We start from the raw sequence: 25,513 nt of genomic DNA on the forward strand, positions 1-25,513 counted from the left end.
TGGAGCATGGCCTGTGGGGAAGGTGGTGGTAATGGCACGCAGCGGTCCATGGGCCTCCACAGGAATTTTGCAGAGATGGATGATGATCTGTGCACATTGGGAGGGGGATTTGAGCCTTCAGGCTCCGCACCATTGCCACAAAGCCATTCCTATGTCTTGAGGAGAAAGATGAGGGATGTGTCCTCTCCCGGATCCACCCCGGCTTATGGCCGGGAGGGCAAGTCAAGGCAGTAGGAGCTGCTGTGCCTGTCCATCCTTCCATCACAGCCCTCCTGTCCCTGTCACCAGCCCATCATGAAGAGGGAAAGGCCAGCAACTGAGTTCAGCTCCAAAGGTACAGCACCCTGCTGCAATACAAACTGATGTCCTTTCTGCAAACCCCTTTATTTCCTTTGACGAGGGTAGATCGTTGATACCTCACACTAGAGATGCGGCTAAACTCCACCTGTGATGTGGCCCATTTCATCTCTTGGCCATTTTGAAGCACACAGCATCTCTTTTTCTCATGACCTCATATTAGGGTAACTTGTAGCACTGCTCCCATCCTTGGTTTCTCTCCCATTTCCACCTCATCACAGCCTACACTACTCTTTGGATAGCTTGGAGTCCCAGCTCCAAGTCCTTTTAAGACCACCCTTGAGGAAACACTGTGCATAGGGCTGTCTGCAGTTGGTTCTAGTTGGTTTTTGTTTGTTTGTTTTTGGTAAGCCCTACCTCAGCCTTCCAAGCAGCCCTGGGTTGGAGTTTAAGCCCTCTGTAGCCAGTATTAGTTGTTTGGCCATCTAGGGATTGACTGAGGATGCAAAACTGTGGGGCTCTTTGCCTGTGGGAGAGCCAGCAGGGAGTACTCATCCAAAAAAACAACCAGTGCAAAAAAAGCATTTGAAGACCCTTATTATTGCTTTAATAAATCTGGACCAGGAGCCTTTCTGCAAGGAAGAGGACCTCTCCCTGAAGGCCTGACCTCCCTGCAGTTGGTGCACATAACTTTCAACACAGCAAACACTCCTTTCAGCAAATAAATCAAGTCCATGTATTAATTATCCTCCTCCTTTCTGTTGTTTATCCCATTCAATGTGTTTGTTGTTTACAGCCCCAGTTTGAAAGCTGCAGAAGCTCCTTAAAATCAGACAGGTAATGATAAAACCAGGAAGTCTGTTGTATACCATCCACTTCACAATGTTTAGCCAGCTGTGAGGAAGCACTGGACGTGGCTACAGAGGTCCTTTCACCTCTGATGGAAAAAAATGGGATGGGAAGCCACAAGGGAGCGGGGAGGTGCATTAGCCCCTAAAACCTCTGTGTTATGCTGCTATCCTCGTTCCACTATCTTTCTCACTGTCTTTTCTTAGGGATGCCTTGGTGGGTCTCTCTAGGTTGCAGGTGACATCTCAAATTCTTTGTGTTCCTTGGATAGCCAGCAGTTTCCCCCTTCCACCCACCCGCCAACCTGGGAAGGGCACGAGACAGTGGCCTTCCTGCAGGAGGAGATCCAGGCTTGCCCATGGGAAGGATGGGCAGCTGGTGGAGATGCATGTGGTTACGCTGCCGGAAAGGGAATGGAAGATGCACCCTCTGGAGGGCTTGTTGCAACCACAATGGAAAAGTCACATCTCCTGTATTGAATCTTGAATCCTGAGGCAGGTGAGGCATCTGCCCTCACATTCCATGCTCTTAGCCCTCCACAGTTACCAACCTGGGATGCGTGCACGCTCCTCTGCAACGCGCTGGCAAGGAATGCTGCAGTTCCCTCCTTCTCCCCATATCTCCTCTTGCTTCTAGTGAGCTGCCTAGCCATGATACAATGCACATATGCAGCCTTATGCTTGCACACACAAACACACACACTGACACAAATATTTCCTGTTCTCCACGATCTCAGTTATCCCTGGGCAGCAATCTGGTCCCAGCCACACTGATGCAAATCAGAAAAACCTGAGAGGATAATGGAGATGATGGAGAGGAGGTAGAGCCACCACTGAGCTGAGGAAGTTCTTGCAGGTTCTTCCCATTATAACTTGGAACAGAGTTTGCCCACATCCAGGGGACCCAATACATTTTGCTTTGAAGCCCCCTTTGCTTTTATTTGTCTTTTTTTAAATGTTTTTTTTGTCTTCTTTTAATATATATAGCTATAGATACAAAAATAACAGATAGTTTTCTCTAGAGACGGTTTTTGCGCCTTTGGGCTTTGAAAATAAAGTATCACAATTACTGCAAATAAAAGGGGGGAAAGTGCAATCTCCTCTCCCCTTTTTATCTTCCCCTTCCTCTCCTCCCCCCACCCTGCTGCCTCTCTCACTCCAAAATTTCCCACATACCCTTGCAGATTTCTTCCCTTAGCAGCATTGTTTTGAACAAAATAAAAAAGGCAAACCAACAAAACAACAACAAAAATATGCCATGTAGCCTCCATCCCTTCTTCCCATGAGCATGCCTGCTGTGTTCACATGCTCCCTTCAAAGCAAAGCTTTTCACCTCAAAATGGTTCCCATGCTCCATGGCTGTTTGCATTTCCCTGCTGCTGGGGCCAGCTTTTCACCTGCTGTAAATCAGCATGAATCCACCTCAAGCCAGAGCTCCGCTGCTTTACACTAACAGAAGTGTGTAATCGCGTTTTGCTAATTTAAGCTAGACCTGAAGATCTGGCCCACAATTTTTAATATTTGAAATGGAAGCATGAACAATAAGGAAGTTCCCAGAAACAGGCAAGGTCAACCCCAGACACTCCTCCTCTGTTGCTCATCCCTGTTCCCTTCCCTTCACCCCTACCCTGCCCCCCACCCTCCTTATTTTGACCAGGACCTCCCCCAGTCCCTGTTTGCTTATTCCTTCTTAGCACTTTCTGGAATTCATAATCTCTCAGTAAAAAAAATAAATAAATCAATCTCTCTCTATATGTATATGTATATAACTAAATGGCTGCCGCGTGGCAGTCACCTGGCTGGAGGGTCCATTTCCTCTCAGCCCCATGGCCTTTTCTTGTCACTATAGTCTCTGCAGTGATGGTCCAGGTCTTGCCCTCAGGCAGGACTGTTCCCGTATTGCTTGCACTCTCCCATGCCTCTGAGGTACGGTACCAGAGTATTTATTTTATATATATATATACATATATAAATGTATTTATCTCTGTATATATATATATATATTTATGTGTATGTATATATATATATATTTATAAATTTTTGTTTTCCTGGTTCTTTTTCCCACAAATCCTTTGGACTTGCTGCTGGGGAAAAGTTATAGCACATTCCTGTGCTGGTGGCCGAACACTCCCTCCCTGTGCCCCAGGGACTCTCATCTGTTCCTCTTGCTGACCCCATCACCCAGCTCCAGCTCAGAAGGGAGCGGGGAACCATGGTCCCCTGTTCCCATTTTGCCGGGGCCGTCCGGCTCCTCTCCGTCCCCTGGCAAGGGGGTGTCCTTGCAGAAGTCCGTCACCCAGGAAGGCATCGAGAGGAAGCCCCGGGGGTCGACGGTGTAGAAGGGCTTAGCGTCATGGGCCACAGGGCCCCGGGACGATGGGCTGGTGTGGAGGCTGCTGGTGCTGTTGCACTTCTTCACAAGTGTCAGCCCTGGGGGTGGTGGCGAGAAGAGGGAGGTCAATGAGAGGCTGCTGAGGGTCTCCGAGGGCTCGCTGTTGTTGCCGCCCCCCCTCAGGCTGCTGCCCGCCCCCTCCTCATCTGAGGGGTCCATGGAGTCATGGTGGGTGCACCCAGGGCTGGTGCTCCCACCACTGCTGTGGCTCCGCTGGTGCCGCCGGATATTTTGCAGGCTGAAGATCCCCCGGCCCCTGAGACTCCGCCGGCGGGAGGCGGGTGACAGGGGGGCTGCCAGTGGTCTTTGGCTGGCGACGGCTGGCATGGGGCACAGAGCCACTGGGAGGTCCAGTGTGCACTGGGGAGAGTCGCTGAGGTTGAGGCTGTCCTCCAGCGTGGTCTGCAGGCTGCCCACGGAGCTGCTGCTCCGGCTGTCCAGCGAGTTGTCACTCCCAGGCCCCTAGGAACAACGGTGTGGAAATACATGGTTCTCAGGGAAGACACAAGGGTACAGGACCAAGAGATTGTTTTTTTGTGTGCTTTGGGCTCTGTAGTGTAAAATAAACTAAAATTATGGAGAAACTCGGGAAAAACTCCAGTTCCTCTCTCACTCATTCTTGTTGGGAATGCTTGGCTATGCAAGGTGGCAGCTCTAAGTGTTTGAAACATATTCCAGGAAGCAGCAGCCATGCAGGCTCTCCATGGCGTATCTCCGCAGCGGGTGCTTCTGGAAGATGAAAGGTTTCGGCATTTTTCAACTCTCATTTCATTCTGCACCAGGATGTATCTCCCTCTCCCATGAGGAATACCCCACCAGACAGGAGGTCTGTGAGTTCTGCAAACGCTGCCTGTGTGCTGCCCCTAAGCACTGGTGGCCCAAGAGGCTAAGGTTCTCTGTCATCATTGGCTCTTGGCTTCTGACTGAAGCTGCTAGACAGGCTGCAGACAAGTCAGAACCATCAGCTGGTCAGAAATCAGGTGGGCTTCTGTACACAGGTCACAGGAAGCCTTCTCTCAGAAAGTCACAGATTCACAGAAGGGAGGGCTTGGAAGGGACCTCTGGAAATCATATAGTTCAACCCCCCTGCTCAAGCAGGGACACCTAGACCATGTTACACAGTATCGGGCCCAGGTGAATTTTGAACATCTCCAGAGGAGACTCCACAACCTCTCTGGGCAGCCTGTTCCAGTGCTCTGTCACCTTGACTTCTGTCAAGAAGTTTTTCCTCATATTCAAGTGGAACTTCCTGTGCTTCAGTTTGTGGCTGTTGCCTCTTATCCTATTGCTGGTCACCACTGAAAATAATCTGGCTCCATTCTGTTGACAGCGTCCCTTAAGATATTTGTATGTACTGATAAGATCCCCTCTCAGTCCTCTCTTCTCTAGGTTAAACAGTCCCAGCTCTCTTAGCCTCTCCTCATAGGAGAGATGCTCCAGTTCCCTAATCATTTTCATAGGCTTATGCTGGACTCTCTGCACTAGTTCTTCTATGTCTCTCCTAGCAGGGAGAAGGAGAGGTTCTTACCTGACGAAGAAGTGAACAGTTGACACTCGGAGATCTCAGTGATGCCCATGAGCCTTGCAGAGAGATCTTAGGAAGGTTGTGTGGACATGAGACTTTTTCAGGGCCTGTCTGGGTGGCAGAGATGGCTGGGTGGAAAAATTCTGCTGGCACAGGTAAAAGAGGGCAAGATGTACCTGGAGAGAAGGGGCTGGGAGGGACTGACAAAACATCAAAAGGAATGGGGAGAACAAAACAGAAATAAGGTCAAAAGTCCTCTAATTTACTTTGGTACCTTTGTTGCTGCTACATAGAAGGTCCTGCAATTCCAAAGTACATACAATATGTAGTGACACATGTTCCTGATGAATCTTCAGAGTATGGTGTTCACACCATGGTCTCATCTTCTACACAGTGATCAAAACTGGTATGAGGACTAGAAGGACTAACACAGGTCAGAACAACAGAGCAAGAGCTTCCTTCTCCTGTAGTTTTCTTTCAAGAAAAAGCCTGAGCCATAAATATGCTTTGATTCAGCCATGTATCCCTCTGCCAAAGAACTTTCATCCCAGTGCCTACAAGGCAAAGGATGAAAGGAGACAAACTGGTGATTTGGCAAACTTAGGGGCCACAGGAAGCCAGAGAGTATTCCAGAGCGGAACTGTGACTCGTCTACCAAAGGCAGAGAGAAGCACTACCTGTTCATTGCAGCTGTACCTGAGGAACCTGGTTTCAGGGGACAGTAGTATGTTTTACCATGAAGAATGAACAGAGTGCATCCAGCCAAATACCAGCTGTAATGTCACTGGAGTCTGTATTCCTGGTTCTCTTTTACATTCAGCTATGACTGTGTGCAGGTGCATTACTGTAAATAAGAATCAATTCTTTCAGGATGCTTCACACAGGCAAGTCTGAGGAAGAAGTCATTTGAGGACCTAGCAGTAAAAGCAGGAACTACTCTTCATCCCACTCCTGAGGGCTGGAAAACTGAAAGTTTATTCTTGATTTGCATAATCATATGTCAGATTAGCTCCATTCCTGGCAGGAGTAAAGCAGGAGAAAGGCAGCTGAGTTGAATCAACCTACACTTTCAGCAGACTTGGAGAACGATAAAAGCAGTCCTCACCTTTGGTACTTTCATGCTTCAGCCAAGACTGGACTGAGTTGAAAGAAGTTTTCTCCATTTCACACAGGTAACTGTCAGGGTTTGAAGAATCATCAGCACTGGTAATTGGGAGCAGGCATTCCCCCAGATCTCCTACCCCAGTGGAACCAGGGCTGTCCTGGCCATTCTGTTAAAAAAAATAAAGGAAAACAAAGTCTTGTGAAATTTAACAGCAAATGACAGAGCAGACTGGTCCAACCTTGAGAAAGGCTGATTCTGTATGGACCTTCAGCTAACTAAATAGCTACTCAGAAAGATTGTATTTCTGAGAAAAAAAATTGACTTAAATTTAGGCTCATTCAGGGGAAGTTATTAAGAGTGGTAATGAGAACTTTCAAAATCATACATCCCTATATTCTGCTCAAATTCTTCTGCACAACATGTCTCTAAGAAGGAGCTCTTGAAAAGTGACCATCATTTATATTCCTCACAAGGGACACTCAGATGAATACAGAGCACTTCAGACCTAACAGCAATACAATATATGATACAACTTGTCTATTACCATCAGGGGCTAACCTTTGTCTCCTTAGGACTTAGTTGAGAAGTGCTGCGATTGTCTGAATCATCTCCTAGAAGGATGGAAGAGGACTTGTCTGAGTTGAGGGATAAGGCTTCCATTTCAGCTAGCTGAACCTGCAAGAAGGGAAAGGAATGGTCATGGGACATGCCTGGAGTCCATATTTCAAGAAGTCACACTGGTGTAGGTAAGTAACAGCCTGTAGACTTGAGAGCGGCTTTAAGTTTTATTCCTTGGATACACCAGACCTGAGTTGGGCAGGAGAATCCACTTTTAAGGAACCTTGAACATATAGTCTGCGAGCAGCCTGTGGCCAGTCCATGTTCTCCTTGTGACAGAACTGGAGAAAGGAGTTCCCAAATCCGTCCCAGCGATAAGGCTGGCACAAGGCCCTGTAAGCAAAGCCAGGTGAGGAGAGCAGTTCTCAGACTGGTAATAAAGCAGTCTGCTCTGTTGAGGGACGAGGAGTGGATCCCTCTTTCTGAAGGCGCCTCAGACAGCTCTGCTTAAATATGAAGGTGCTTTCATTCCAGGGATAGTCATGCCTCTTTCAGTCCATGCCAATATCATGCTTTTCATATCCTCTTACCTTCATCACTGAAACTCATTTCCCTTCAGCTTCCCCGCATTTTCCCTTTCCCCTCCCCACTAATATAAACAAGGCGCCAGCTAATACTATCACTATTCCTATTCTACACTTCTAAACTCATCCCTCCAACCCCTGCCAGATTTGTGCTGTCTTGCTTTCTGAAATCAAGTCTGGTCATTGAGTTTTTGTCATCCTTGAGGCTCAGGTGTGCTTCAGTCCCATGCCTGCGTTTGCTTCATCCCTTAGCCTGTTTCATACCACACACGCTCCTCTCCCATCCTCCCTTCTCAGAGCTTTCCATTCCCATTTCACCTTACCTCACCTCCTCCCCCAAAGCCTGAAAAGCATCTCCTTTCCTCTAGTAGCTGAAGCAGCTGCCCTGTCCCTCCTGTGTTCAGTTCTCCATTGCTGGTCTCTAAAGTCTCACTGGTTCCCAACACCACCACCTGACCCTTAACAGTTATATTTTGGTTTGTCTCAATCAGGATTCCTTGTGTCTTGGGCAGTTTTATGTGTTTGTAAGAGGCAGGTACAGTTTTCATCTTATAACAGCAGGTGGAACATTTAGAGAGATGACTCCTTCGAGCTGGGAGTTTGGTGGCCTGTGCCAATGCCAGACACCGGAAGAGGTCTCCATCTGAGGGATAATGCACTTGGAATAAACAGAAGGGAAAACCTGAGCTGGATTTAAATAAAGGATGCAAATGGCATCCGTCTTTTGGATATTATTCTAACATACAAACATGGTGCCATTCAACCATGAAGAGAGCCCAAGGACAACTGCTGCTGCTCGAAGCACAGATGCACCAGAGAACCCACAATGGTGTTATGCCAAGCACACTACACAGCCATCAGTCAGCAACAACCTGTGTACAGAAACACATCCAGTCCTGTTCAATGTGTGTACTCATCCATTACTTGCATAAGTGCTTGTCTCACCAGAACAGCCTTATAGCTGTGCTTGTAGAGATGCAAGCATGAAATGTGATAACATCTGAGACTACCTTCTCCATCCATAAAAAAGGGTTTCAACAAAAGTCAGAATAGTCTGTTCTTCACTGACTGCTTGCTCACAAATTCTGGCCACCTTGGGATCTACACAAAAAAACATAATCAACCAAGCCATGAATAGACAAACTGCGTTTGTGAAAACATTGCTCACTGCTGCTCATTGACAAACTTCTGCCACTAGCTAAATACACCATCAGCCACCAATACTCAAATGTGTCACTGTCAACCAGCCCGAGAGTGAAAGGACAGAGATGACATGAGATGAGGTTAACACTATGAGGGGAAAAAAAAAAAAGAAAAGAAAATCATGTTCTTCAATCTGGTAAATTGCATTACTGCAGAATATTTTAAAATCTTTTGACTAAAAATGAGGGTGAGAAAAAAGAATTGCACTAGGGGAAATGGGGTGTTCAGTAGAAGCAAGGTCTTCAAAAATTGCTTGGGCATTAACTTCAGGCACTGAACCATACATATCCCTTAGAAAAAAACTAGTTGCAGATACAATACATCTTTAAAAACAGAGTCAAAATTACAAAAAAACCTTAGTTATATGAATAATTGTTTTGAAAATGTGATGCCAGGAAAGATGCTGAGTACTTCTACTCAATGCAACAGAAAGTTGAGCCCATATTAATAATTTTGAGAACATGTCTAAGGGTTGTATTCCTTCACAGTACTCAGCCTCTTGATGGACTAAATTACAAATGAGATGGGAGCAAATGTTTTTGGCTAGTATGTCATTTTTGCCACAAAGGCAGCATTAACAGTGATTTGGTGTGCTATGAGCATACTATTTTGTTCAAAAACACATGTATTGAATATGGTGAGATAAAAACTGCTCTGGCTTCTAACATAGCTTAGTACAATTCTGCTGCTTGTACCATGTACATTCTGATACTCTGGTAATATTAATGCATCTAGGTACACTCTAGTGTACAGGCCTTGATGTGACACAATATAGTGGCTTGCCTTTGGAATTTCCATGTTGTTTTTTGCATTGTGAAATACAAAGAGAAAGTCATGATCAACTGTGAGTTAAAATTTTGAGCTGTAGTTTTGATTTAAGGATAATAAAATTGACATTTTACTGTTGAATTCATTCTTGCAGATATAGAGAATTTATTTTCAATTCTAGATTTTACGTATGCTTAAATAGCAATACTGAAAAATATTTTATGGAATTTATTTGAAAAATAACTCTCATCTATAAAAAAATGATTGTGATTATTCTATCAAACTATTCTTTGCTGGATTTGTGTTGTAATTGCAGAATTTGCTGTCTGTGTTCCTTGCTGAGAAGGTGAAAAAATGTTGTCTTCATTCATAGACAGGATACTAAAGACTATCTCTAAGATTGTCAGATGGAACTATTTAGCATCAAATACTTCTTAATTTGGGGGTAATCATTCTGGAATGTCTTAGAAGGACAATTTCCTGAGAAAGCTGAGCCTCACCTGCTCAATATAAGGACTGAACTAAAACACTAGTGACTTGAACCACTCGTTATTTGTCTGTATTAGTGCAGCATCCATGGCTTAAGTGTTGCAGTACTGAGAAACTACTACAATGTTTGCATTTTGATACCTTCAAAGAGAAGCTATTGGAGCAAGTAGATAGCTAAAAGGCTGAGAAGATTTAGAGCATCAGAACTAGGGGTCGAGACAGACTCCTAGTCTCAAACTCTCTTTAAATCACTCTCTTTAAGTAAGCATAATCTGACAATGACTTTCCCAAGTTTCATGTTTTCTTTATAAGCTGTAACAACATAACATGCAAGTTACGTGGAAGGAGATGGTGAAGATTGCCTCTGATGTACTGATGTACTGACCTAAGCTATTGACACAAGCCTGACCATGGTAAAAACACTTAAATACAACAACATGATTTCAGAAGCAAATATAATTCTGTTTCTCACCTGATTTCTTTCTGGCTACTTTGCTCCTAAAGTTTCACAACACAAAGAGACTAATTGTTAAGGAAGTGTTCTTCCAAAGCATCTATAAACTTCAGGAGCACAAGTCTAAGTCACTTGGTAACCTATTCTTAGTGGCAAGACATTTGTCAGTTAGCAAGTTCTACATCAGAAAAGTTAGCAAGTTCTACATCAAACTAATTAACTAGCTTTCATCACAAACCAATCCTTGTTCACAGATGGTGACTCTGTTCAACAAGGCATTTAAGCATGTGCTTAACTCACCAACCTCAATGGGAAATTAGCAAGCACATACTTAAAATGAAGAAAAAATACATACCTAAATCTTCCACTGAATTGGACCTGAGTGCTATCATTTGGGTGAGATCCCACCAGTCCTTTCTACAACATGAGCCTGAACCTCTGCTTTTCATGCAGAGCTGAGCACAAGAGGATACCCTCAAAGTCAATCCTCTCCATATGCAGTCAGTCCTGAACAGTGTCCTGGCACATCTCACCTTTCCACCACCACAAACATCCTCCTGGGCTAAGGAGAACAGGCCAATACTAGGCAGTTATCAGCAGCACATGACAGATGACAACAGGTCAAGCCCTCTGTCTACACAATCTACAGTGAGGAGCACACATCAGATGACCTGTGGGCATGTGGATGTGAGTGCGCAGGTTTTGGGGGGAGACTCCCCTCACGCATCCTCGTACGCAGGTTACCTCTTGCTTGTCATGGTTACACTTCTCGCACATGGCCGGCGAGGAGTAATGATGGAAGACGGAGCCCGATAGGTTATCGATGATCATTAACTCCCCGTCGAAGGAGTCCTTAATAATTAAAGAGACACTGTCCAGCCATAAGTTCTCCTAGGGGACAAGAAAGGGGGGAGGATGGGAGAAATTATTTTAAGAATACTGAGTTTTTTGCTTCGATGTTTAACGTGAATTTGGGGCTGGGCTTTCCACCCTGACTCATCAGAAGCAGCACTTTGTACTGCAAGTACCTGCACAGGGTCTTTGGGGGAACATTTGCTCCTTAGGGCATGTAAAGAACGCCTTGCCTGAAACCAAGGCAGAAGGGAAGAAGGAGGGACAGCCTTCACTCATTGTCAGTGCATCATGGCACTGCTCATGACTCTTTTCCAGCTCTGCTGATGTGTTTCACTCTTGATCTGCTGTTTCCCCTGCTTTCTTCTCCTGAGCTCCCCTCTCAAATATGTCCCTAACACACCTTGAGCTGATTTGCTCCATCCCTCTTCTAGCCCTCAAGTTCCTACAACATGACACAACTGAACTTCTAGGCAGTGCTAGAGGACCCCCTGCTATCACATCTGTGCTCCCATGCCAGTCTACCAACTCATCAGCCTACAGCTGAAAGCAAATCTCTCACCCTGAGGCAGAAGAGTCTGTCTCCTGCTGCTAAGCCCTCAGGTGCCTGGGCTGCCTGGCTTCTCCCAACAGTCACCTGCTGCAGTGTGATTGGTAAGCATAAAGGTATACCCACCTGTGCTGGAGAGTAACATCTCATGCATAGACGTCCTTCAGGATCTGTTCTCCCACCACCTCCTCCTGTTCCTGTTCCTGCTGCTCCTCCTTGTCCTGACTTTGGGGAGCCTGACTTGCGGGAGCACAGCCCGTGTGAAAATTCCAGCTCAATCTCAGCATCCATTTCTGCATCCTCCTGGGCCTCTTTGTTGCTGTCGTCCAGGTGTTTCATGAGCACAGCTACCACCACATTGATGAGGACAAACTGGGCTGTGAGCACAAAGCTGACAAAGTACAGCGGGGAGATGAACTGCAGGTTGCTGAGGCAGCTCCGATCATCGTGGCTGCAGTCACGCAAGGTATCCTTCAGGGGAAGATGGGTTTGAGAGGGAATGAGGGAAGGAAGGACTAAAGTAAGAATATAAATTTGGCTGATCTTTCAGTCAAAAAACACTGATGCCAGCAGAAAGAATGGCCAACATTGCTATAACCCTCACCCTCTGGTATCATGGGGTCCAAGAATTGATGACACTGTCTGAGCATGAGGTATGAACTGCACTCTGTGCTTCAGAGCAAATACCTCCAAAGATTTCCAGAGCAAACTCCTTCCAGACCACCACATGTTGCAGTAGCCCTGCACATGTGCTAGTGCAGCTTGACACTGCCTTCCCCCGCCCAGACTAAAAAGAACCATATGTGTTCAAAGAAGTTTACTTCCTTTCCTCCATCTTCTTTGAAGAGAGGAATTTTGGTTTTGATACTCCTGGTCTCTCTGCAGATGAGTGACATGTCCAGTGCTCCTATATTAAAGTTTGATAACAGGTCTTATGACAGTGGATATTCTCTCCTAGCTTGGATGCTGTCTTCTTCTTCATCCCAATGACAGTTTGCACTTGTCTGAATCATAAGGCTGTAGGACTAGATGAGCCCAAAATCTGAGATAGTGTTGTGGGGAGGGAGATTCCGACCCAGTCTGGGACCGGATCTAGCAGCTCAGATCCAGTTTTCCCTCCCTTTCCAGCCCGAGCAGAGCTGAACAAATCAGAATTTATCCTTCCTCAGAACAGGAATATCAATGCTCCTAAGGCACTATTACCTTCATGATCCCATTCCAGTTGTCGCCTGTGGACACCTGGAAGAGTGTGAGGAAGGCCATCCCGAAGTTCTCAAAGGTAGCGTGGCGGCTCATGCCCTCACAGGGGTTCTCATCATTGCATACTGAAAGGAAGGGGAGCACAGCTGTCAATGAAGGCTATCCTGCCACCTCTAACATCACCAAAATGAACTGAGGAGGGGGCTCTCAGGCCTCTCACAACTTGAAGACCTCAATTAATGGCCCCAGCATGCTGTTCAATAGCTGGATATTGCTATATAGGACACAGGGCTATTGGGCAACAAAACTTAGTTGCTCGGGGTATTCTCTTAATAGGTCATTGTGCTGCCTTTTTTCTTGATTGCTGATCCCTGGCAAAAGACATGAGTAAGGTTTCCCTGAGTTTTTCCTGTAATCTTGAAGACAGGCAAAGTTGCTTTTTTTTTAAAAAAAAAAAAAAGTTTCAGAATGAAAGAGAAACTGGGCACTGCTTTTATTCTGAGACTGGCTGTTAAGACAATGAAAATTTAGAGGGAAAATCCTCTTTTATCAAATATACATAGGGGAGAATAAAGGACACCACATAACTTAGTTCCTTTATTAAATCAGTACTGAGCTTGTTGTGTGACGAGAAATCTCTGATTCCCAGGAGATCCGTAGCTCACACTGGAGCACAGTCTGCTTAAAACTTACCCAGTTTTCCAAAAAGCTCCACTCCTAGAGCAGCGTAGATGAAAAAGAGGAGCATGAAAAGCAATCCGAGGTTCCCCACCTGAAAGTAAACCATATGGTCAGCCTACCCTAAAAACTACCTCATCCAAAAAGGAGAGTGTAGATCATATCTTATCCAAGATCTGCTTTTCAGAGCCAGAACAAAAGAACAGCAAATTCCCAGTGTACAAATGCAACCAAACAACGCCCAGCACATGGGATATCAACAGTCCATACTACTACCCAACACGTTACCATCCATGTTACAACAGCTATGCTTAAAGGATGCTCCGCTCCCAGCTACCTCCAGCACTTCAGGACACACTCCATTCAGGGCTGGCTAAGGTGTGCATCCATGTTGTGGGTCAGACAGAGACAGACATGTTGAAGAGGGGCACAGAGAAGTCAAATTGGATGTGTGAAGGATGATCTATGGATTACAGAATACAGGCAGTATGCTGCAATGCTACATGCCCCACCAAGCTACCTAACTCCCTCAAAGTTATGCCTGTGTGAAGAGCAATACAGCAATGCTTTGAAGGAGAGGCATAAATACAGCAGTTCCTGTCATGAAACCAGCAGAGGAGGGTGGGGAGGCAAAGCACCAACCACATCCAGAGGAGTGAGGAAGACTTGTGGAGAGAGTAAACAGGAAGAGTGGATGAAGAGACCCTTTTGAGATGTGTGGAGAGGAAGAAGGATAGAAAAGCAGACTGAGGGAACCAAGAGGAAAAGCAGAGCTATGCTGCTCTTTGTTCCCATGAATAAAAGAGCAAACTATGGTTCTTAGGTCTCCAGCATTTGTTGTGATGATGGCTGCATGGTGCACAAAGGCATAGTGCACAAAGCAAATTGCAAGAGCAATAAGACTTTTGACATTGTCGCATAACATCCTCATCGGCAAGCTCAGGAAGTGCAAGCTAGATGAGCAGACAGTGAGGTGGACTGAAAATAGGCTGAAAGGCAGAGCTCCAAGGTTTGTGATCAGTGGTGCAAAGTCTATTTGGAGGCCAGGAGTCAGTACTGGGTCCAGTATTGTTCGGCTTATTCATGTGTGATCTGGATGAAGGGACAGAATGCACCCTCATCAAGTTTGCTGATGATACTAAACTGGGAAACATGCCTGATACTCCAGTACTGTGCTGCCATTCCGAAGTGCCTTGACAGGTTGCAGCGATGGGCAGAGAGGAACCTCACGGAGTTCAACAAAGGGAAGTGCAGGGTCCTTTACATAGGAAGGAATAACCCCATGCACCAGTACAGGGTGGGGATTGGCCTCCTGGAAAGCAGCTCTGCAGAGAAAGACCTGAGAGTCCTGGTGGACTGCAGGCTGAGCATGAGCCAGCTACATGCTCTTGTGGCCAAAAAGGCCAATGGTCTCAGCATTAGGCAGCAGGTCGAGGGAGGGAGTCCTCTCCCTCTACTCAGCCCTGGTGAGGTCACATCTGGAGTACTGTGTCCAGTCTGGGCTCCTCAGTACAACAGGGACATGGAGCTACTGGAGTGAGTCCACTGGAGGGCTGCAAAAATGATTAAGGGACTGCAGTATCTGTCTTATGAGGAATGGTTGAGAGAGCTGTGCCTGTTCAGTCTGGAGCAAAGAAGACTGAGTGGGAATATTATCACTGAATATAAATATCTAAAGGGATTGTATAGAAAGGATGGAGCCGGACACTTTTCCTTTGTGGCACAGGAAGTTCTGTCTGACCATGAGGAAAAACTACTTTACTGTGAGGGTGCCTGAGCACTGGCTTCTCCGGGGAAGTTGTGGAATCTCCTTCCTTGGAGACAATCAAAAACTGTCTGAACATGACCAAAGGCAGCATGCTCTAGGTTGAACCTGCTTGAGCAGAGGGCCTATACTTGATCTCCAGAGGTCCCTTCCAACCTCAAAAATTCTGCACCCAAGGCCTCACTTCTCCATATCACTGCTTGCCTCTGATTCTTTTGCCTCCCATTGTGAGGGGCAGCAGATTGTATCTGAAGTGGGGAGGTAGAAAAGGCAGTCTGAGCAGAAACAGAAAATGCCAGCAGTGTTCACCGAACTAGTGGGGCAAGGGAAGGTAGGGTCAAATTAAAGACTTAAATGATATCTGGGGATATTTGAAAAAAAAATAGAGTCTGATCTGAATGTCTGTCAGTGAACGGTCCTTTGGCCCGTGCTAGGATTATCTACTTTAGGAGTCTTAATATAGTTGTTGCAACTCTGGTGGCATCCAAATTCAGGAGAGAAATATATGATTCAGCCCACCCACTTTTCTGGGCTGCCAGATGCTGGCTCCCTGCATATTCAGTGGAAGGAATTATTTGTGATGACTAAATTGGACACCTCTAGTAAATACGTATCCCTCTAGACCTTTAGCTACAGGGCTTTTTTTTTTTTTTAAAGAAAGAAAAGAAGCATGATAAAATTCAGCTAAGGGCTAAATTTCCAAGAGGCTCTTAAAAATTAAAGCTTTATTCATTTCTAAGAATTGTTGCAATATAACAAAGACAGGAGGGGAATTGAAATAGGGCAACTGGAGAAGCCTTATAAGCCATTAGCAAGCCAAAATCCCTGATGTGACTCTGTGTTCCAGGAACATAAAGAGAAAGGTTGAGAGGAAGAAAAAGCGCAAGGGAAAGGACAGCTTATTTTAAACTGCTTCTTTTGCCAAAGCCAATAAATCTTGGAGAATAATATTACAGATAATTCAATTGTCCCCTGAAGAGTCAGTGTATAAAATATGGAGACAAAATTCGATCTTTTAACAGTGAAACTGAGGGATTTTAGCACAGCGTTAAGTGCAGATTTTGACGCAACTTTAACTATGGAGTGATTTTTTGATCTCTCTGTTATATAATTATAATTAAATGAAGCCAACCTATTACAGAAGGAAATAAATGCCAGTCAATAGGGAGCGGACTGTTCACAAGCATTGATGCTGGGAGTATTACTTGTTATTAGTTGCCAGGGAATACCTCAAGGCCAGATCTTCAGACATCTGCTCGTGAAGGTTTTGTGGCAGATATTAATGACCTCCAAAAGACAGATCATCTTGGTTAGCAAAAGAGCTGTAGAAGGCAAATACGTGTGAGAAAAGCTGGAATTTATTAAGTTGGAAGAATATACTTGTGGTTTGTGGCTAACACCAGGAAGTAGGGCTCAGAGGCTTGGACTGAAGTCTCAGCTCTGCACTTTGTGTCCTGGGCAAAATATTTCATCACTTGATAGCTCTTTTTCTCAATCTGCATGACAGGATATGAACATTTTCCCCCTCTCCTATTTCTTCTCCACACATTGGCAGTAGAAGCTGTCTTTCACCTTATAAGTGCAAATATTCTTCAGAGTCTTCTCATTTAGGGCCTCTGGATACTATTTCACTCGGTTCTTAATATGTATGTGCATTTATCTGATTTGCAGAATAAACATGCCACAGACACATAGACATTGGATCTGGAGACATGCCCACTCCAGATATTTTCCTGAGCAAATGAGTTGTTGAGGCTCTCGGAACTGAAAAGAACAAAGTGCATAGAGGCTGCGCAGATCCAAATTGGGGGCAGCAGAGCCAGAGCTAATAAACATTACCAGTCCAAAGTGGCCTGCTACAAAGAAAACCTTAATATTCTGTTTTTCCATTGTCCAAGATATATCAGCTACCCTGGATGAAAAAATATATTATTATACATGCAATATATTAGTATTATATGCAAATACAAATTATTATTGTATAATAAAGCATGGGAAATCAGAAAGAGCTCAGAATTCAGGGAAGATCACCATCTTTTCCCCTCATTTTTGCCCCACATGATTCCTGTAATTCAGATTGACATCATTTATTGTCACTGACATCAGAAGTAAATTCCTTGTGTAACTACTCATGCTGTTTTCAGATCGATTTTCAGCCCTGCATCACTCATAAACACTGGCACATTAGCTGATAAATCAACTGACAAATACTGTTGCATTTTGATATCATGCAAGATAGCTGTCTGCCCCAGACCTGCCATGGGAATGATCTGACATATGATCAATAGAGTGACTTGGTGCCATTACTCCTTTCTTAACAATTCTCCCTTGAGCAACCAAAACAAAGGAGAAGAGCCTCCCTGACTGCTCATCCATCATGGAGGATCCTCTCGCTGGGCTGGATGCCTGTGTAAGGCACCATGTCAGCCTCTCACTCGGGAACAGCTGCCTTTCACAGCTCATGAAATCCTTCTGTCTAGCTGTCTTTCAGTAGACGCTTAACTGCCGGCTGCGTGAGCCACAACAGAGAGCGTCACTGCTTATCATACACAAGAGGTTCAGAAAAGTGTAAGGATCCAGGAGGAGGAAGGGAAAGAAGAAAGCAGGAATGAGGAGGCACTGGCTATGAACAGGAGTGAATGAGAGAGAGCAGGAAAAAGGAGGCACCTGTGGGGAAGGGTGAATGTGGCAGAGACCGCGATCTGCTTTCCTCCTGAAATGGCTGCCAGTCACTCTCCCCTTCTTATGGAGAATAGAGAGAGTAGCTGTTGACTAACAGCAAGCAGTAGGACACTACCTGGACATCACGGGAAGAAACTTGTGTTATCCAGGAGCAAGGCATTATTTAATTCAGCCACCACAGAATAAAGATTTGAGGTAAACTGCACCCCAATATTGGCACAATAACCTGGACATCACCTGCTGGTCCACCTGCTTGCACCATTCAGTAGACACCATCTTTGAGGCTGTATGTGCACCAAGGTAACTGGTGACTGACCCTTTGGGGGTCAGTCTGACCCTTTGGGGGAAAAAAAAAAAAAAAAAACAGGTGCAGAAAAGGAGAACCTTTAGGGAAGTGCATCTTTCTTACCTGTGGCAGGGCTTGAACAACTGTATCCAACAGCGCTCGCATTCCTGTGGCCATCTTCAGTAGCTTCAAGACTACCACAACAAGCACAAGATGAATGTCACTCAGACTCAGCTCAGAAGGTCCATCCGTTAGGTGACCAGCACATGAGACAGAAGACTGGCTCCCTTTGCCCCAGAACAACTGCATTTTCTCTCTCATTCCCTTTCTCCATTTGCTCTCTATTTTTGACTGTACAAGTCCAGTGGTTCTTTTCCCTCTAGTCTTTCTATCTTCTTAGTAAATACTCTTTCTTCACTCATGCTTACTGGTTTCTTCCACTCTGCTGAAACACGCTCTGACCAAGGAACCTCTTTCTCTCAGCAATTTATATCACACTTCTCCCTCTGCTTCAATTCTTCATGCTTTTTATCACCTTCTCTCCCTCCTGCCACTGTCCATGCATGCAGTTGAGCAAGTCTCTGCCATTATCAGGAATAATTTGGTACTCTCCCTAGGCAAGCTCCAAGCCAGTTTTGGAGGCTCCTTTCCAAAAACCACAACAATACTTGCCCATACAAGAATAACAAGGAGAATTCAGCTCTCACATCCCACTGCCTCCCCCCAGAGGTAGGGATAGGAGAAGCCCATAGCTCTACAGCTCAACATTGAGCTCTACAGCTCAATGCAGAGTCCCAGCCCAAGTCTGCCTACAGCACTGACTCCAGCCAGCATCTGTCTCACCCCGAGCGATGCGCAGCACCCTCATGATGCGGATGATAGTGGGGTTAATGGGTAGAGCAGCATTGATTTCAATCTCTTCCAATGTGATTCCCATGACAGACAGTAGCACAATGGCCAGATCTAGCTGGTTCCACCTTAAGAAGAAAAATTAAGGAGGGTAAACAAAGACAGATTTTTTTTTCACGTCCCTAAAAGATAAAGTAAGTTGTTTTCACTTCAACCTAAACATTTCTTAATGTGTGAATCCACAGTCCCATTCTGAGTCAGGCTACATGAACTTTTGTAGACAGTCACAGATACACTTTGCACAGACTGTGAGCAGTCAGAGGCAAGCCAGACTGATTTGAAAGCATGGAGTTACACTACTACAATGGGCTCAGCTTCTTTTATCTCAGATCAGCATGGTTATATACATTCAGTTTTATACATTCAATTATATATGTTCAGCTTTTCATTTGGCCCAAGAGCAAAAACGTAACAAAACAAAACATGCTGTCTCTAAACCCACCTCCTTGCTATCTAGAATAGTCAGCATATGCCAACAAAGAGGCAGTTTTTGCACAACTCTCATTATTGCCTAGGAATTGAGACTCATGTGGGCTGTAGCAGGGTCCATGCTATACTGAAAAGGGAGGCAGCAGGGCACCCTTTGCTAAGCATCACACTCCAGCTAGGGATCCATCCTCAAAACCTCCACCCCAAATCCAGCTGTCCCACTCACATGCTTGACACAACCCCTCTGCTCACCTGTCTTTGAAGAATCGCCGCAGCCCAAATGCCACCAACTTGAGCACTGCCTCCAGCACAAAGACTGTGGTGAACAGGTAGTTGCAGTATTTGAGGGCTGTCTCCAAGGACTGCCAGCAGAAAGAGAGGGTGAAAGAAGTGAAGAGAGAGCAGGACCAAGTATGTAATCACGTGGGCTCTCCTAAGCACCAGTAATTCATTTGCAGACAGCGAAATTGTCCCAGACTACCCACATCAATGTGGAGGCTTTTTTGTGGGCAACCATGGACCCTCTGCTCCATGTTCCTTTCAGAAATGTTCACTGTTCCTTTTTCCTCATCTGCTCAGCACAAAGGGGAAGAGGAAGTTATCATAAGGGCCATCCACCAAATATTATTATCTTTCTCCCCTATAGCCTGTGTCACCTGGATGCTGCCTACTAATGGCACTGACGTAGCTTGGAGTGAGGCAGAAAGGTCATTTCTGCTGGAAAGAAATCCTTCTCTGCCTTAAGCCAGGGCTGATATGCACCATATCTAGACTTCTGGTTCTTCCATGTGTGGCCCCTTCTCCACCACCAAGAACTTGCAGACAGTATTTAGTGGCACTTCTACTGCAGACGTTCAAAGCTCTTTACCAGGGTTTTTTACTGGAGCCTGACAGCATGCAGGCATGGGTAGACCTGCTTTACAGTGGAAGGAACAGAGGAGTAAGGAAGAGCAGTGCTTGCTCAGGAACAAAAGCCTGGCATGAGGCTCAGACAGATAATGGCCAAGAAGAGTTCTGAAGAGTAAAACTATGGGCACCATCAAGGAGAAGATAAGAGGTGGGCAGGTGAGCAAAATGGGCAAGAAACACAGAGGAACTTGGCAGTGGATTTGAACGATGACATAGATTCAGTTCTTCATCAAAGCCTGAGCTACCTGAACAGCACCTGCTCAGGCACCATAGCTGTCACCTAAATCAAGGGTCTCCTGAAGAGAAAACTGACTCATCACTGAACAGATATCCATTTGTCCACATAAAGAGGCAGAAATCCCTTTCTATGTATGCAGCACACGTTCTTTTCATCAGAGGCTTCCAGAGGTCTGCAAGTAACTGAGAGATACCTGGTCTTCCCTAAGGTAAATATTATACTTCTTCACAGTAAGGAGCCTAGAATCCTGAATAACTCCCTGCAGCTGAGAGAGGCTTTCTTCACAGCTTGCTTCTGCAGCTTCTCCTGTGGAAGAAATGTGGTTGGGCAGAGGGATCCCCCTTAATGGCACACAACAAGCCACTCTAGTCCTCACAAGTCAGGACATGCATGAGAAGTGGACTGACATTTGAAAGTCTGATGCAAAGCCTGAAGCTCCTGGGGCACTCTGCTACTTCCACCACTTTCACTACACACTCACTTAATAATAAAAGGCTCATAAGCCTAACTCCACAAAGCTTTCCAGGGCCTAAGTCTTGTTTGGATGGATAACAGGTGTCTGAGCAGGGTCTACTTTTCTGGATGCGTACCAAATTCCTTCTTGCAACACTTACATAGTATTTTTCAGACACTCACCTCTCCTACCAATTCTGGTGAACAGTGATCATCAGAAAGCTGTAGCAAAATAACATAATTACTAGAGGCAGGGCTTATCTCCATGATCTCACTCACCACAGGTTGGTTGTAGTGCTCCAAGGACATGGTGACCACGTTGAGGCAGATGATGAAAGTGATGAAGATGTCCAGATAGTGGCTCGTGCAGACTGAATGGATAAGGAGGCGTATGGGGCAGTAGGTAGCATAGTACGGCAAACGCTGTGCCTCTTCAGTGGAAAGAGGGAGAGGGGAACAGTTAGCAGGAAATTGGAAGAAAGAGAGAGATGGGTAAGAAACACCAATCAGGGAGCAGGCATTGAAGTAGGGATAGGTTTTGAAACAAAAACAGGTGAAGGAGGGAGAAAGAAAGAAAACAAAAGGATAGATAAGAGATAGGGGACATCATAGAAAGAAAAAAATAAAATATCATTAAAAAGAGGAAAGCAGAAAAGGGAAGAAAAATAAGTAGAAAAAAAAAAGGAAGGAGTCATAGATAGAAAATCTGTTAGTCTATGTTTGTTGGAATGGTGCTAAATCAGCATTTCATGCCTCCACAAATTAAGATCACAAATGATAAAAGGAAGCAGATGGTTCCAGGAGAGACCCCAGGGTGTCACAGGAGAGAGGGAAAAACTGGAGCAGAGGAAGGGAAAGCGTGCCCACAGGCTGTGAATGGAAGAAAACCATCAGTCTGGGGTAGTAGTGATGATTTCCAGGGGTGAGTGTGCCTTTGCGATTTTTTCCTATAAAAACACAGAAAAGGACAGAAACACCAGGGAAAGGGCTTGCTTCCCGCCAGAGGTCTGGGACACCAAGGAGGGATGCTACAAAACTGATGGAAAGAGCTATAAACAAGAGAGAGGGATTTTTTTCACTCTCCCCTGCTTTTTGATTTTGATTTAAACACAAAGGACAGACTATTCAAGCCTCCCTGATGATACATGCAGGTACATACACTCATGTATTTTTAGTATGTGTAATTTCCCAAAGGGCAGTGTGATAAAGCTCCTCTGGTGCCCCAGCTTCCCAACAGACCTCTTCAGCCAACTCCCCTTCCCCAAATTGCCCTAGTATAGTGCACAGCAATGCAGCAGTGGTGCAGGGAGGGAGACTGAAAGCATGGGCACAAGCAATGAATTTCAGGAACCAATCCGCCAGGAAAGAAAAAGAAGAGGAGAAGGTTTTTCTCAGAAAACCTTGGCCTACGAACCGACCAAACACTTAGGCTGTGCCTTACTCCTTCGCTTCTTCTCCAGGCGCCGCAGGCGCTTCTCCTCCCGCCGGCGTGCCTCCTCGGCCTCCTGATGCTGCCGGCACTTGTGGAAGTTCTCCACCACCACCCCCACAAACATGTTGAGCACAAAGAAGCTGACGATGAGGAGGAAGGATATGAAGTAGAGGAGCATCCAAGGGTTGTTGTTGATCACTGGCTGGAGAAGGCGGGAGAGGAGAGACGTTGTGGTCAGTGGACTGGTAGTATGGAAATGAAGGGGCTGAAACCACCTTGGTGACTGGCTGCTGGGCAGGTGGGCAGGGTTATGGAAACGAGGGAATAAATGGCTCATGTAACATTTACCTGAACCCACACAGTTCAAGCCTATGGCGCTGTACCAACACTGTTACAGTCAATGTTAGTGTTACCCTCGCCTTAGGGGTGGAGCAATGGTGGCCAAGCAGCTGAACAGTCCTTGTTTACTGAGTAATAGAGTAACCACTTCTGGGCCTGGAAGAAGCCAGCACACCCAGAGAAGCACATGATACTTTGCTAAGGCTTTACAAAGAGATGGGACCTGGGGACCTGCCCTGTGACACAAATTGAATAAAGGGTGTGGGAATTACTGTAGTCATCCACCAGACAGCCACAGCTGCAATTCCCTGCATGGACAAGGCCTACCCCTGACCACTGCAACTGGGTGAGTGAAGGATTCAGAAGAACCCTAAAAGGAACCCTAAAAGAAGAACCCTTGTCAGAGAGAGGTGTCTGAAGCAGTATGTTACAGCAGTAGCCTGAAGTCAAGAAGGTCCTTTGTAAGGAAATCTTTGTACCTGTTGGTCAACAGCCACAGCATCCAGTCCATTATACATAATATTGACCCAGCCATCTTTGGAGGCCAGCACAAAGAGGGACATCAGGGCCTGGAACACACAAAGCATATCATATGTAGAGCAAGAGTATCTGGCAGGCAGGGAAAAATTAGTGTTTTACATTCTAGCACACAGTGTTGAAATTCTCTTCCTGTCTGTGTCTCTGCACATATCAAAACCTACTCCTACTGTGAAAGGAGAGCGAGGGAGGGACAGGAAACTAAGTGCAGCCTGACCCACCACAGAAGAGAAGTCTTGAAGAACATCTGTTTTATGGTAGGAAGAAAAAGAAAATTAAGCTCTCTGCTGCCACCCCTTTTCTTCCCTCTTGTAACCTGCAAGTTTCATCCTAATATCAGCTCACTAGTGGCAGAGACTGCACTGATACCCATCCACCACACTCCCTTTCCTTGACCTGGAGATCAGTCTTCTCAGGCACTGTATCTGTGCCCCACACAAGGACATACAGAGAAGGTGACAAGCCTTGAACTGGACTCAAACTGTGAAAGAGGGCTATGAGCATACTCACCTGTCCAAGGTTGTCAAAGTTGTACTTGTGGTGCACCCACTTGTAGTTGGCAGCCACACAGTCAGATCTGTTGGTGATGTTCCTGATGTCAACCCCCAGGCAGTGGTAAAACTTCCCCTTGAAGAGCTGCAGGAGGGGAGCAACTCTGTTAGTCCACTTCCCCTCCAGTTGTATCCCCTCTCCCAGGGCACAGAGAGCAACAAAAGGCTCCTCTGAGACAGCCAGTGAACTGCAGAGCTCCTCCAGCTGCAAGCCAAGTGGCAGAGGACAGATAACGAGGGCCACCAGCACATCACATAACAGACTCCCCTGGCAGACTCCCATGTCATGCATTGCTAAGGACCCAGAGCCAACCTGTTAAACCCACATCTGGATTTTCAGCCTCTTTCACTGACCCAGACCAGTAGTGACTGTAAGTTCTCATCATCTGGAAGCCATTAGGGCTGCCTTTTGGAGCCCAATTAGAGACAGTGGCCCAAGGGGAAAAAAATATCTTCTATTCAGTCCCTCCAGCCATGCAGTCTCCCCTTCTGCTTCCCAATTACCAAGTAAGCTGAAGGGAAAAAAAACCTCATCTGAGGGTAAAGAAACAGAAAAAAAACATCCCCTCCTTCTCAAATACTTTTTTTTTTTTTTTTGGTAAAACTGCACTGATGTGATTCTTCTGCCCAAGGCACCTTTCCCCATATGGAACATACTGGATTGTGCATTTGTACAAACTCATCAGAACAGACTAAGTATAGCGCATTCTCTGAGATGGAAGTAACACCCACGCCTGTGCTCCTCTGCAACGCAACAGCCGAAAATAAAGAGGATTAAATAAAAGAAGGTTGTGGGTGGATTTAGGGTTCAGAGTGAGGGGGAGAAACAACTGGCTGCAGACAGAGATCAGGCAAACAGGCTCTGAGATGCTTACCTTTCCAGAACTGTGTAGATCTGTCCCTGCGACACCAGTCCTGGCCCCTCCCTATAGCAGGGATCCAAACCCTGCCCTCCTGCCTAGCTGTGAACATTAACTCCCGTCTCACACATCCACACATCCATCTCACACTTGTGCTTGCTGAGCACCCAGCTGTCATTGCCAATGGCTGTGGGGACGTTCTGGTGAGCGACAGAAGAGCTCAGGGAGGTGGGGAAGGTGCTGAAAGTTTCCTAGCTTGCCTGTCCCTCCTGCTCTGCTCAGCTCCCTGTGCCTGTTGCAGTGTTTGGAGACACAGGTTCCCTAAGATAGGGGTGGTGGTGGGACAGGTAAGGCAGGTTGCCCAACTATAACAAGCCTACCTGTACACCCAGGATGCCAAAGATGATGAAGAAAGCACAGCAGATGAGGACAATGTTTCCTATGGGCTTCAAGGATGAAATGAGTGTTTCCACCACCAGCTTCAGGCCAGGGGCTCGGCTGATAACTCTGGAAGGGAAGGAAGGCGATAGAGGGATAGGGAAGTGATGTTTGCCCTGAGCAACATGTTTTTCAGCGTCATATCTCCCCATGCAAAGATTTGTTAGTGGGAAACACTCCAA

The 25,513-nt window shown here is 45.9% G+C and overlaps 1 protein-coding gene across 2 annotated transcripts in view; it reads right to left on the reverse strand.

Moving 5' to 3' along the window:
* Window positions 1-2,936: 2,936 nt before the first annotated feature.
* CACNA1I (calcium voltage-gated channel subunit alpha1 I) overlaps window positions 2,937-25,513 on the reverse strand; it is an 86,739-nt gene continuing 64,162 nt past the window's right edge. The window contains exons 20-35 of one of the 2 annotated variants that reach the window (XM_088531891.1): window positions 25,274-25,400; window positions 23,993-24,118; window positions 23,425-23,514; window positions 22,589-22,808; window positions 21,454-21,605; window positions 19,827-19,936; window positions 19,080-19,213; window positions 18,360-18,430; window positions 13,519-13,597; window positions 12,829-12,950; window positions 11,752-12,096; window positions 10,968-11,114; window positions 6,726-6,842; window positions 6,168-6,333; window positions 5,066-5,262; window positions 2,937-3,999 (exon numbers count right to left, since the gene is read on the reverse strand). In XM_088531891.1, the coding sequence (XP_088388017.1) occupies window positions 3,298-3,999; window positions 5,066-5,262; window positions 6,168-6,333; window positions 6,726-6,842; window positions 10,968-11,114; window positions 11,752-12,096; window positions 12,829-12,950; window positions 13,519-13,597; window positions 18,360-18,430; window positions 19,080-19,213; window positions 19,827-19,936; window positions 21,454-21,605; window positions 22,589-22,808; window positions 23,425-23,514; window positions 23,993-24,118; window positions 25,274-25,400 (2,905 nt within the window). In that variant the 3' untranslated portion in view covers window positions 2,937-3,297. The remainder of the gene's footprint in view (window positions 4,000-5,065; window positions 5,263-6,167; window positions 6,334-6,725; window positions 6,843-10,967; window positions 11,115-11,751; window positions 12,097-12,828; window positions 12,951-13,518; window positions 13,598-18,359; window positions 18,431-19,079; window positions 19,214-19,826; window positions 19,937-21,453; window positions 21,606-22,588; window positions 22,809-23,424; window positions 23,515-23,992; window positions 24,119-25,273; window positions 25,401-25,513) is intronic. The other variant, XM_088531892.1, reaches the window with a different exon arrangement.

This window comes from Tinamus guttatus, unplaced genomic scaffold (genome assembly GCF_059628265.1).
Source record: "Tinamus guttatus ecotype Peru unplaced genomic scaffold, ASM5962826v1 Tinamus_guttatus_pri_ptg000439l, whole genome shotgun sequence".
In the NCBI taxonomy this organism is placed as follows: domain Eukaryota; kingdom Metazoa; phylum Chordata; class Aves; order Tinamiformes; family Tinamidae; genus Tinamus; species Tinamus guttatus.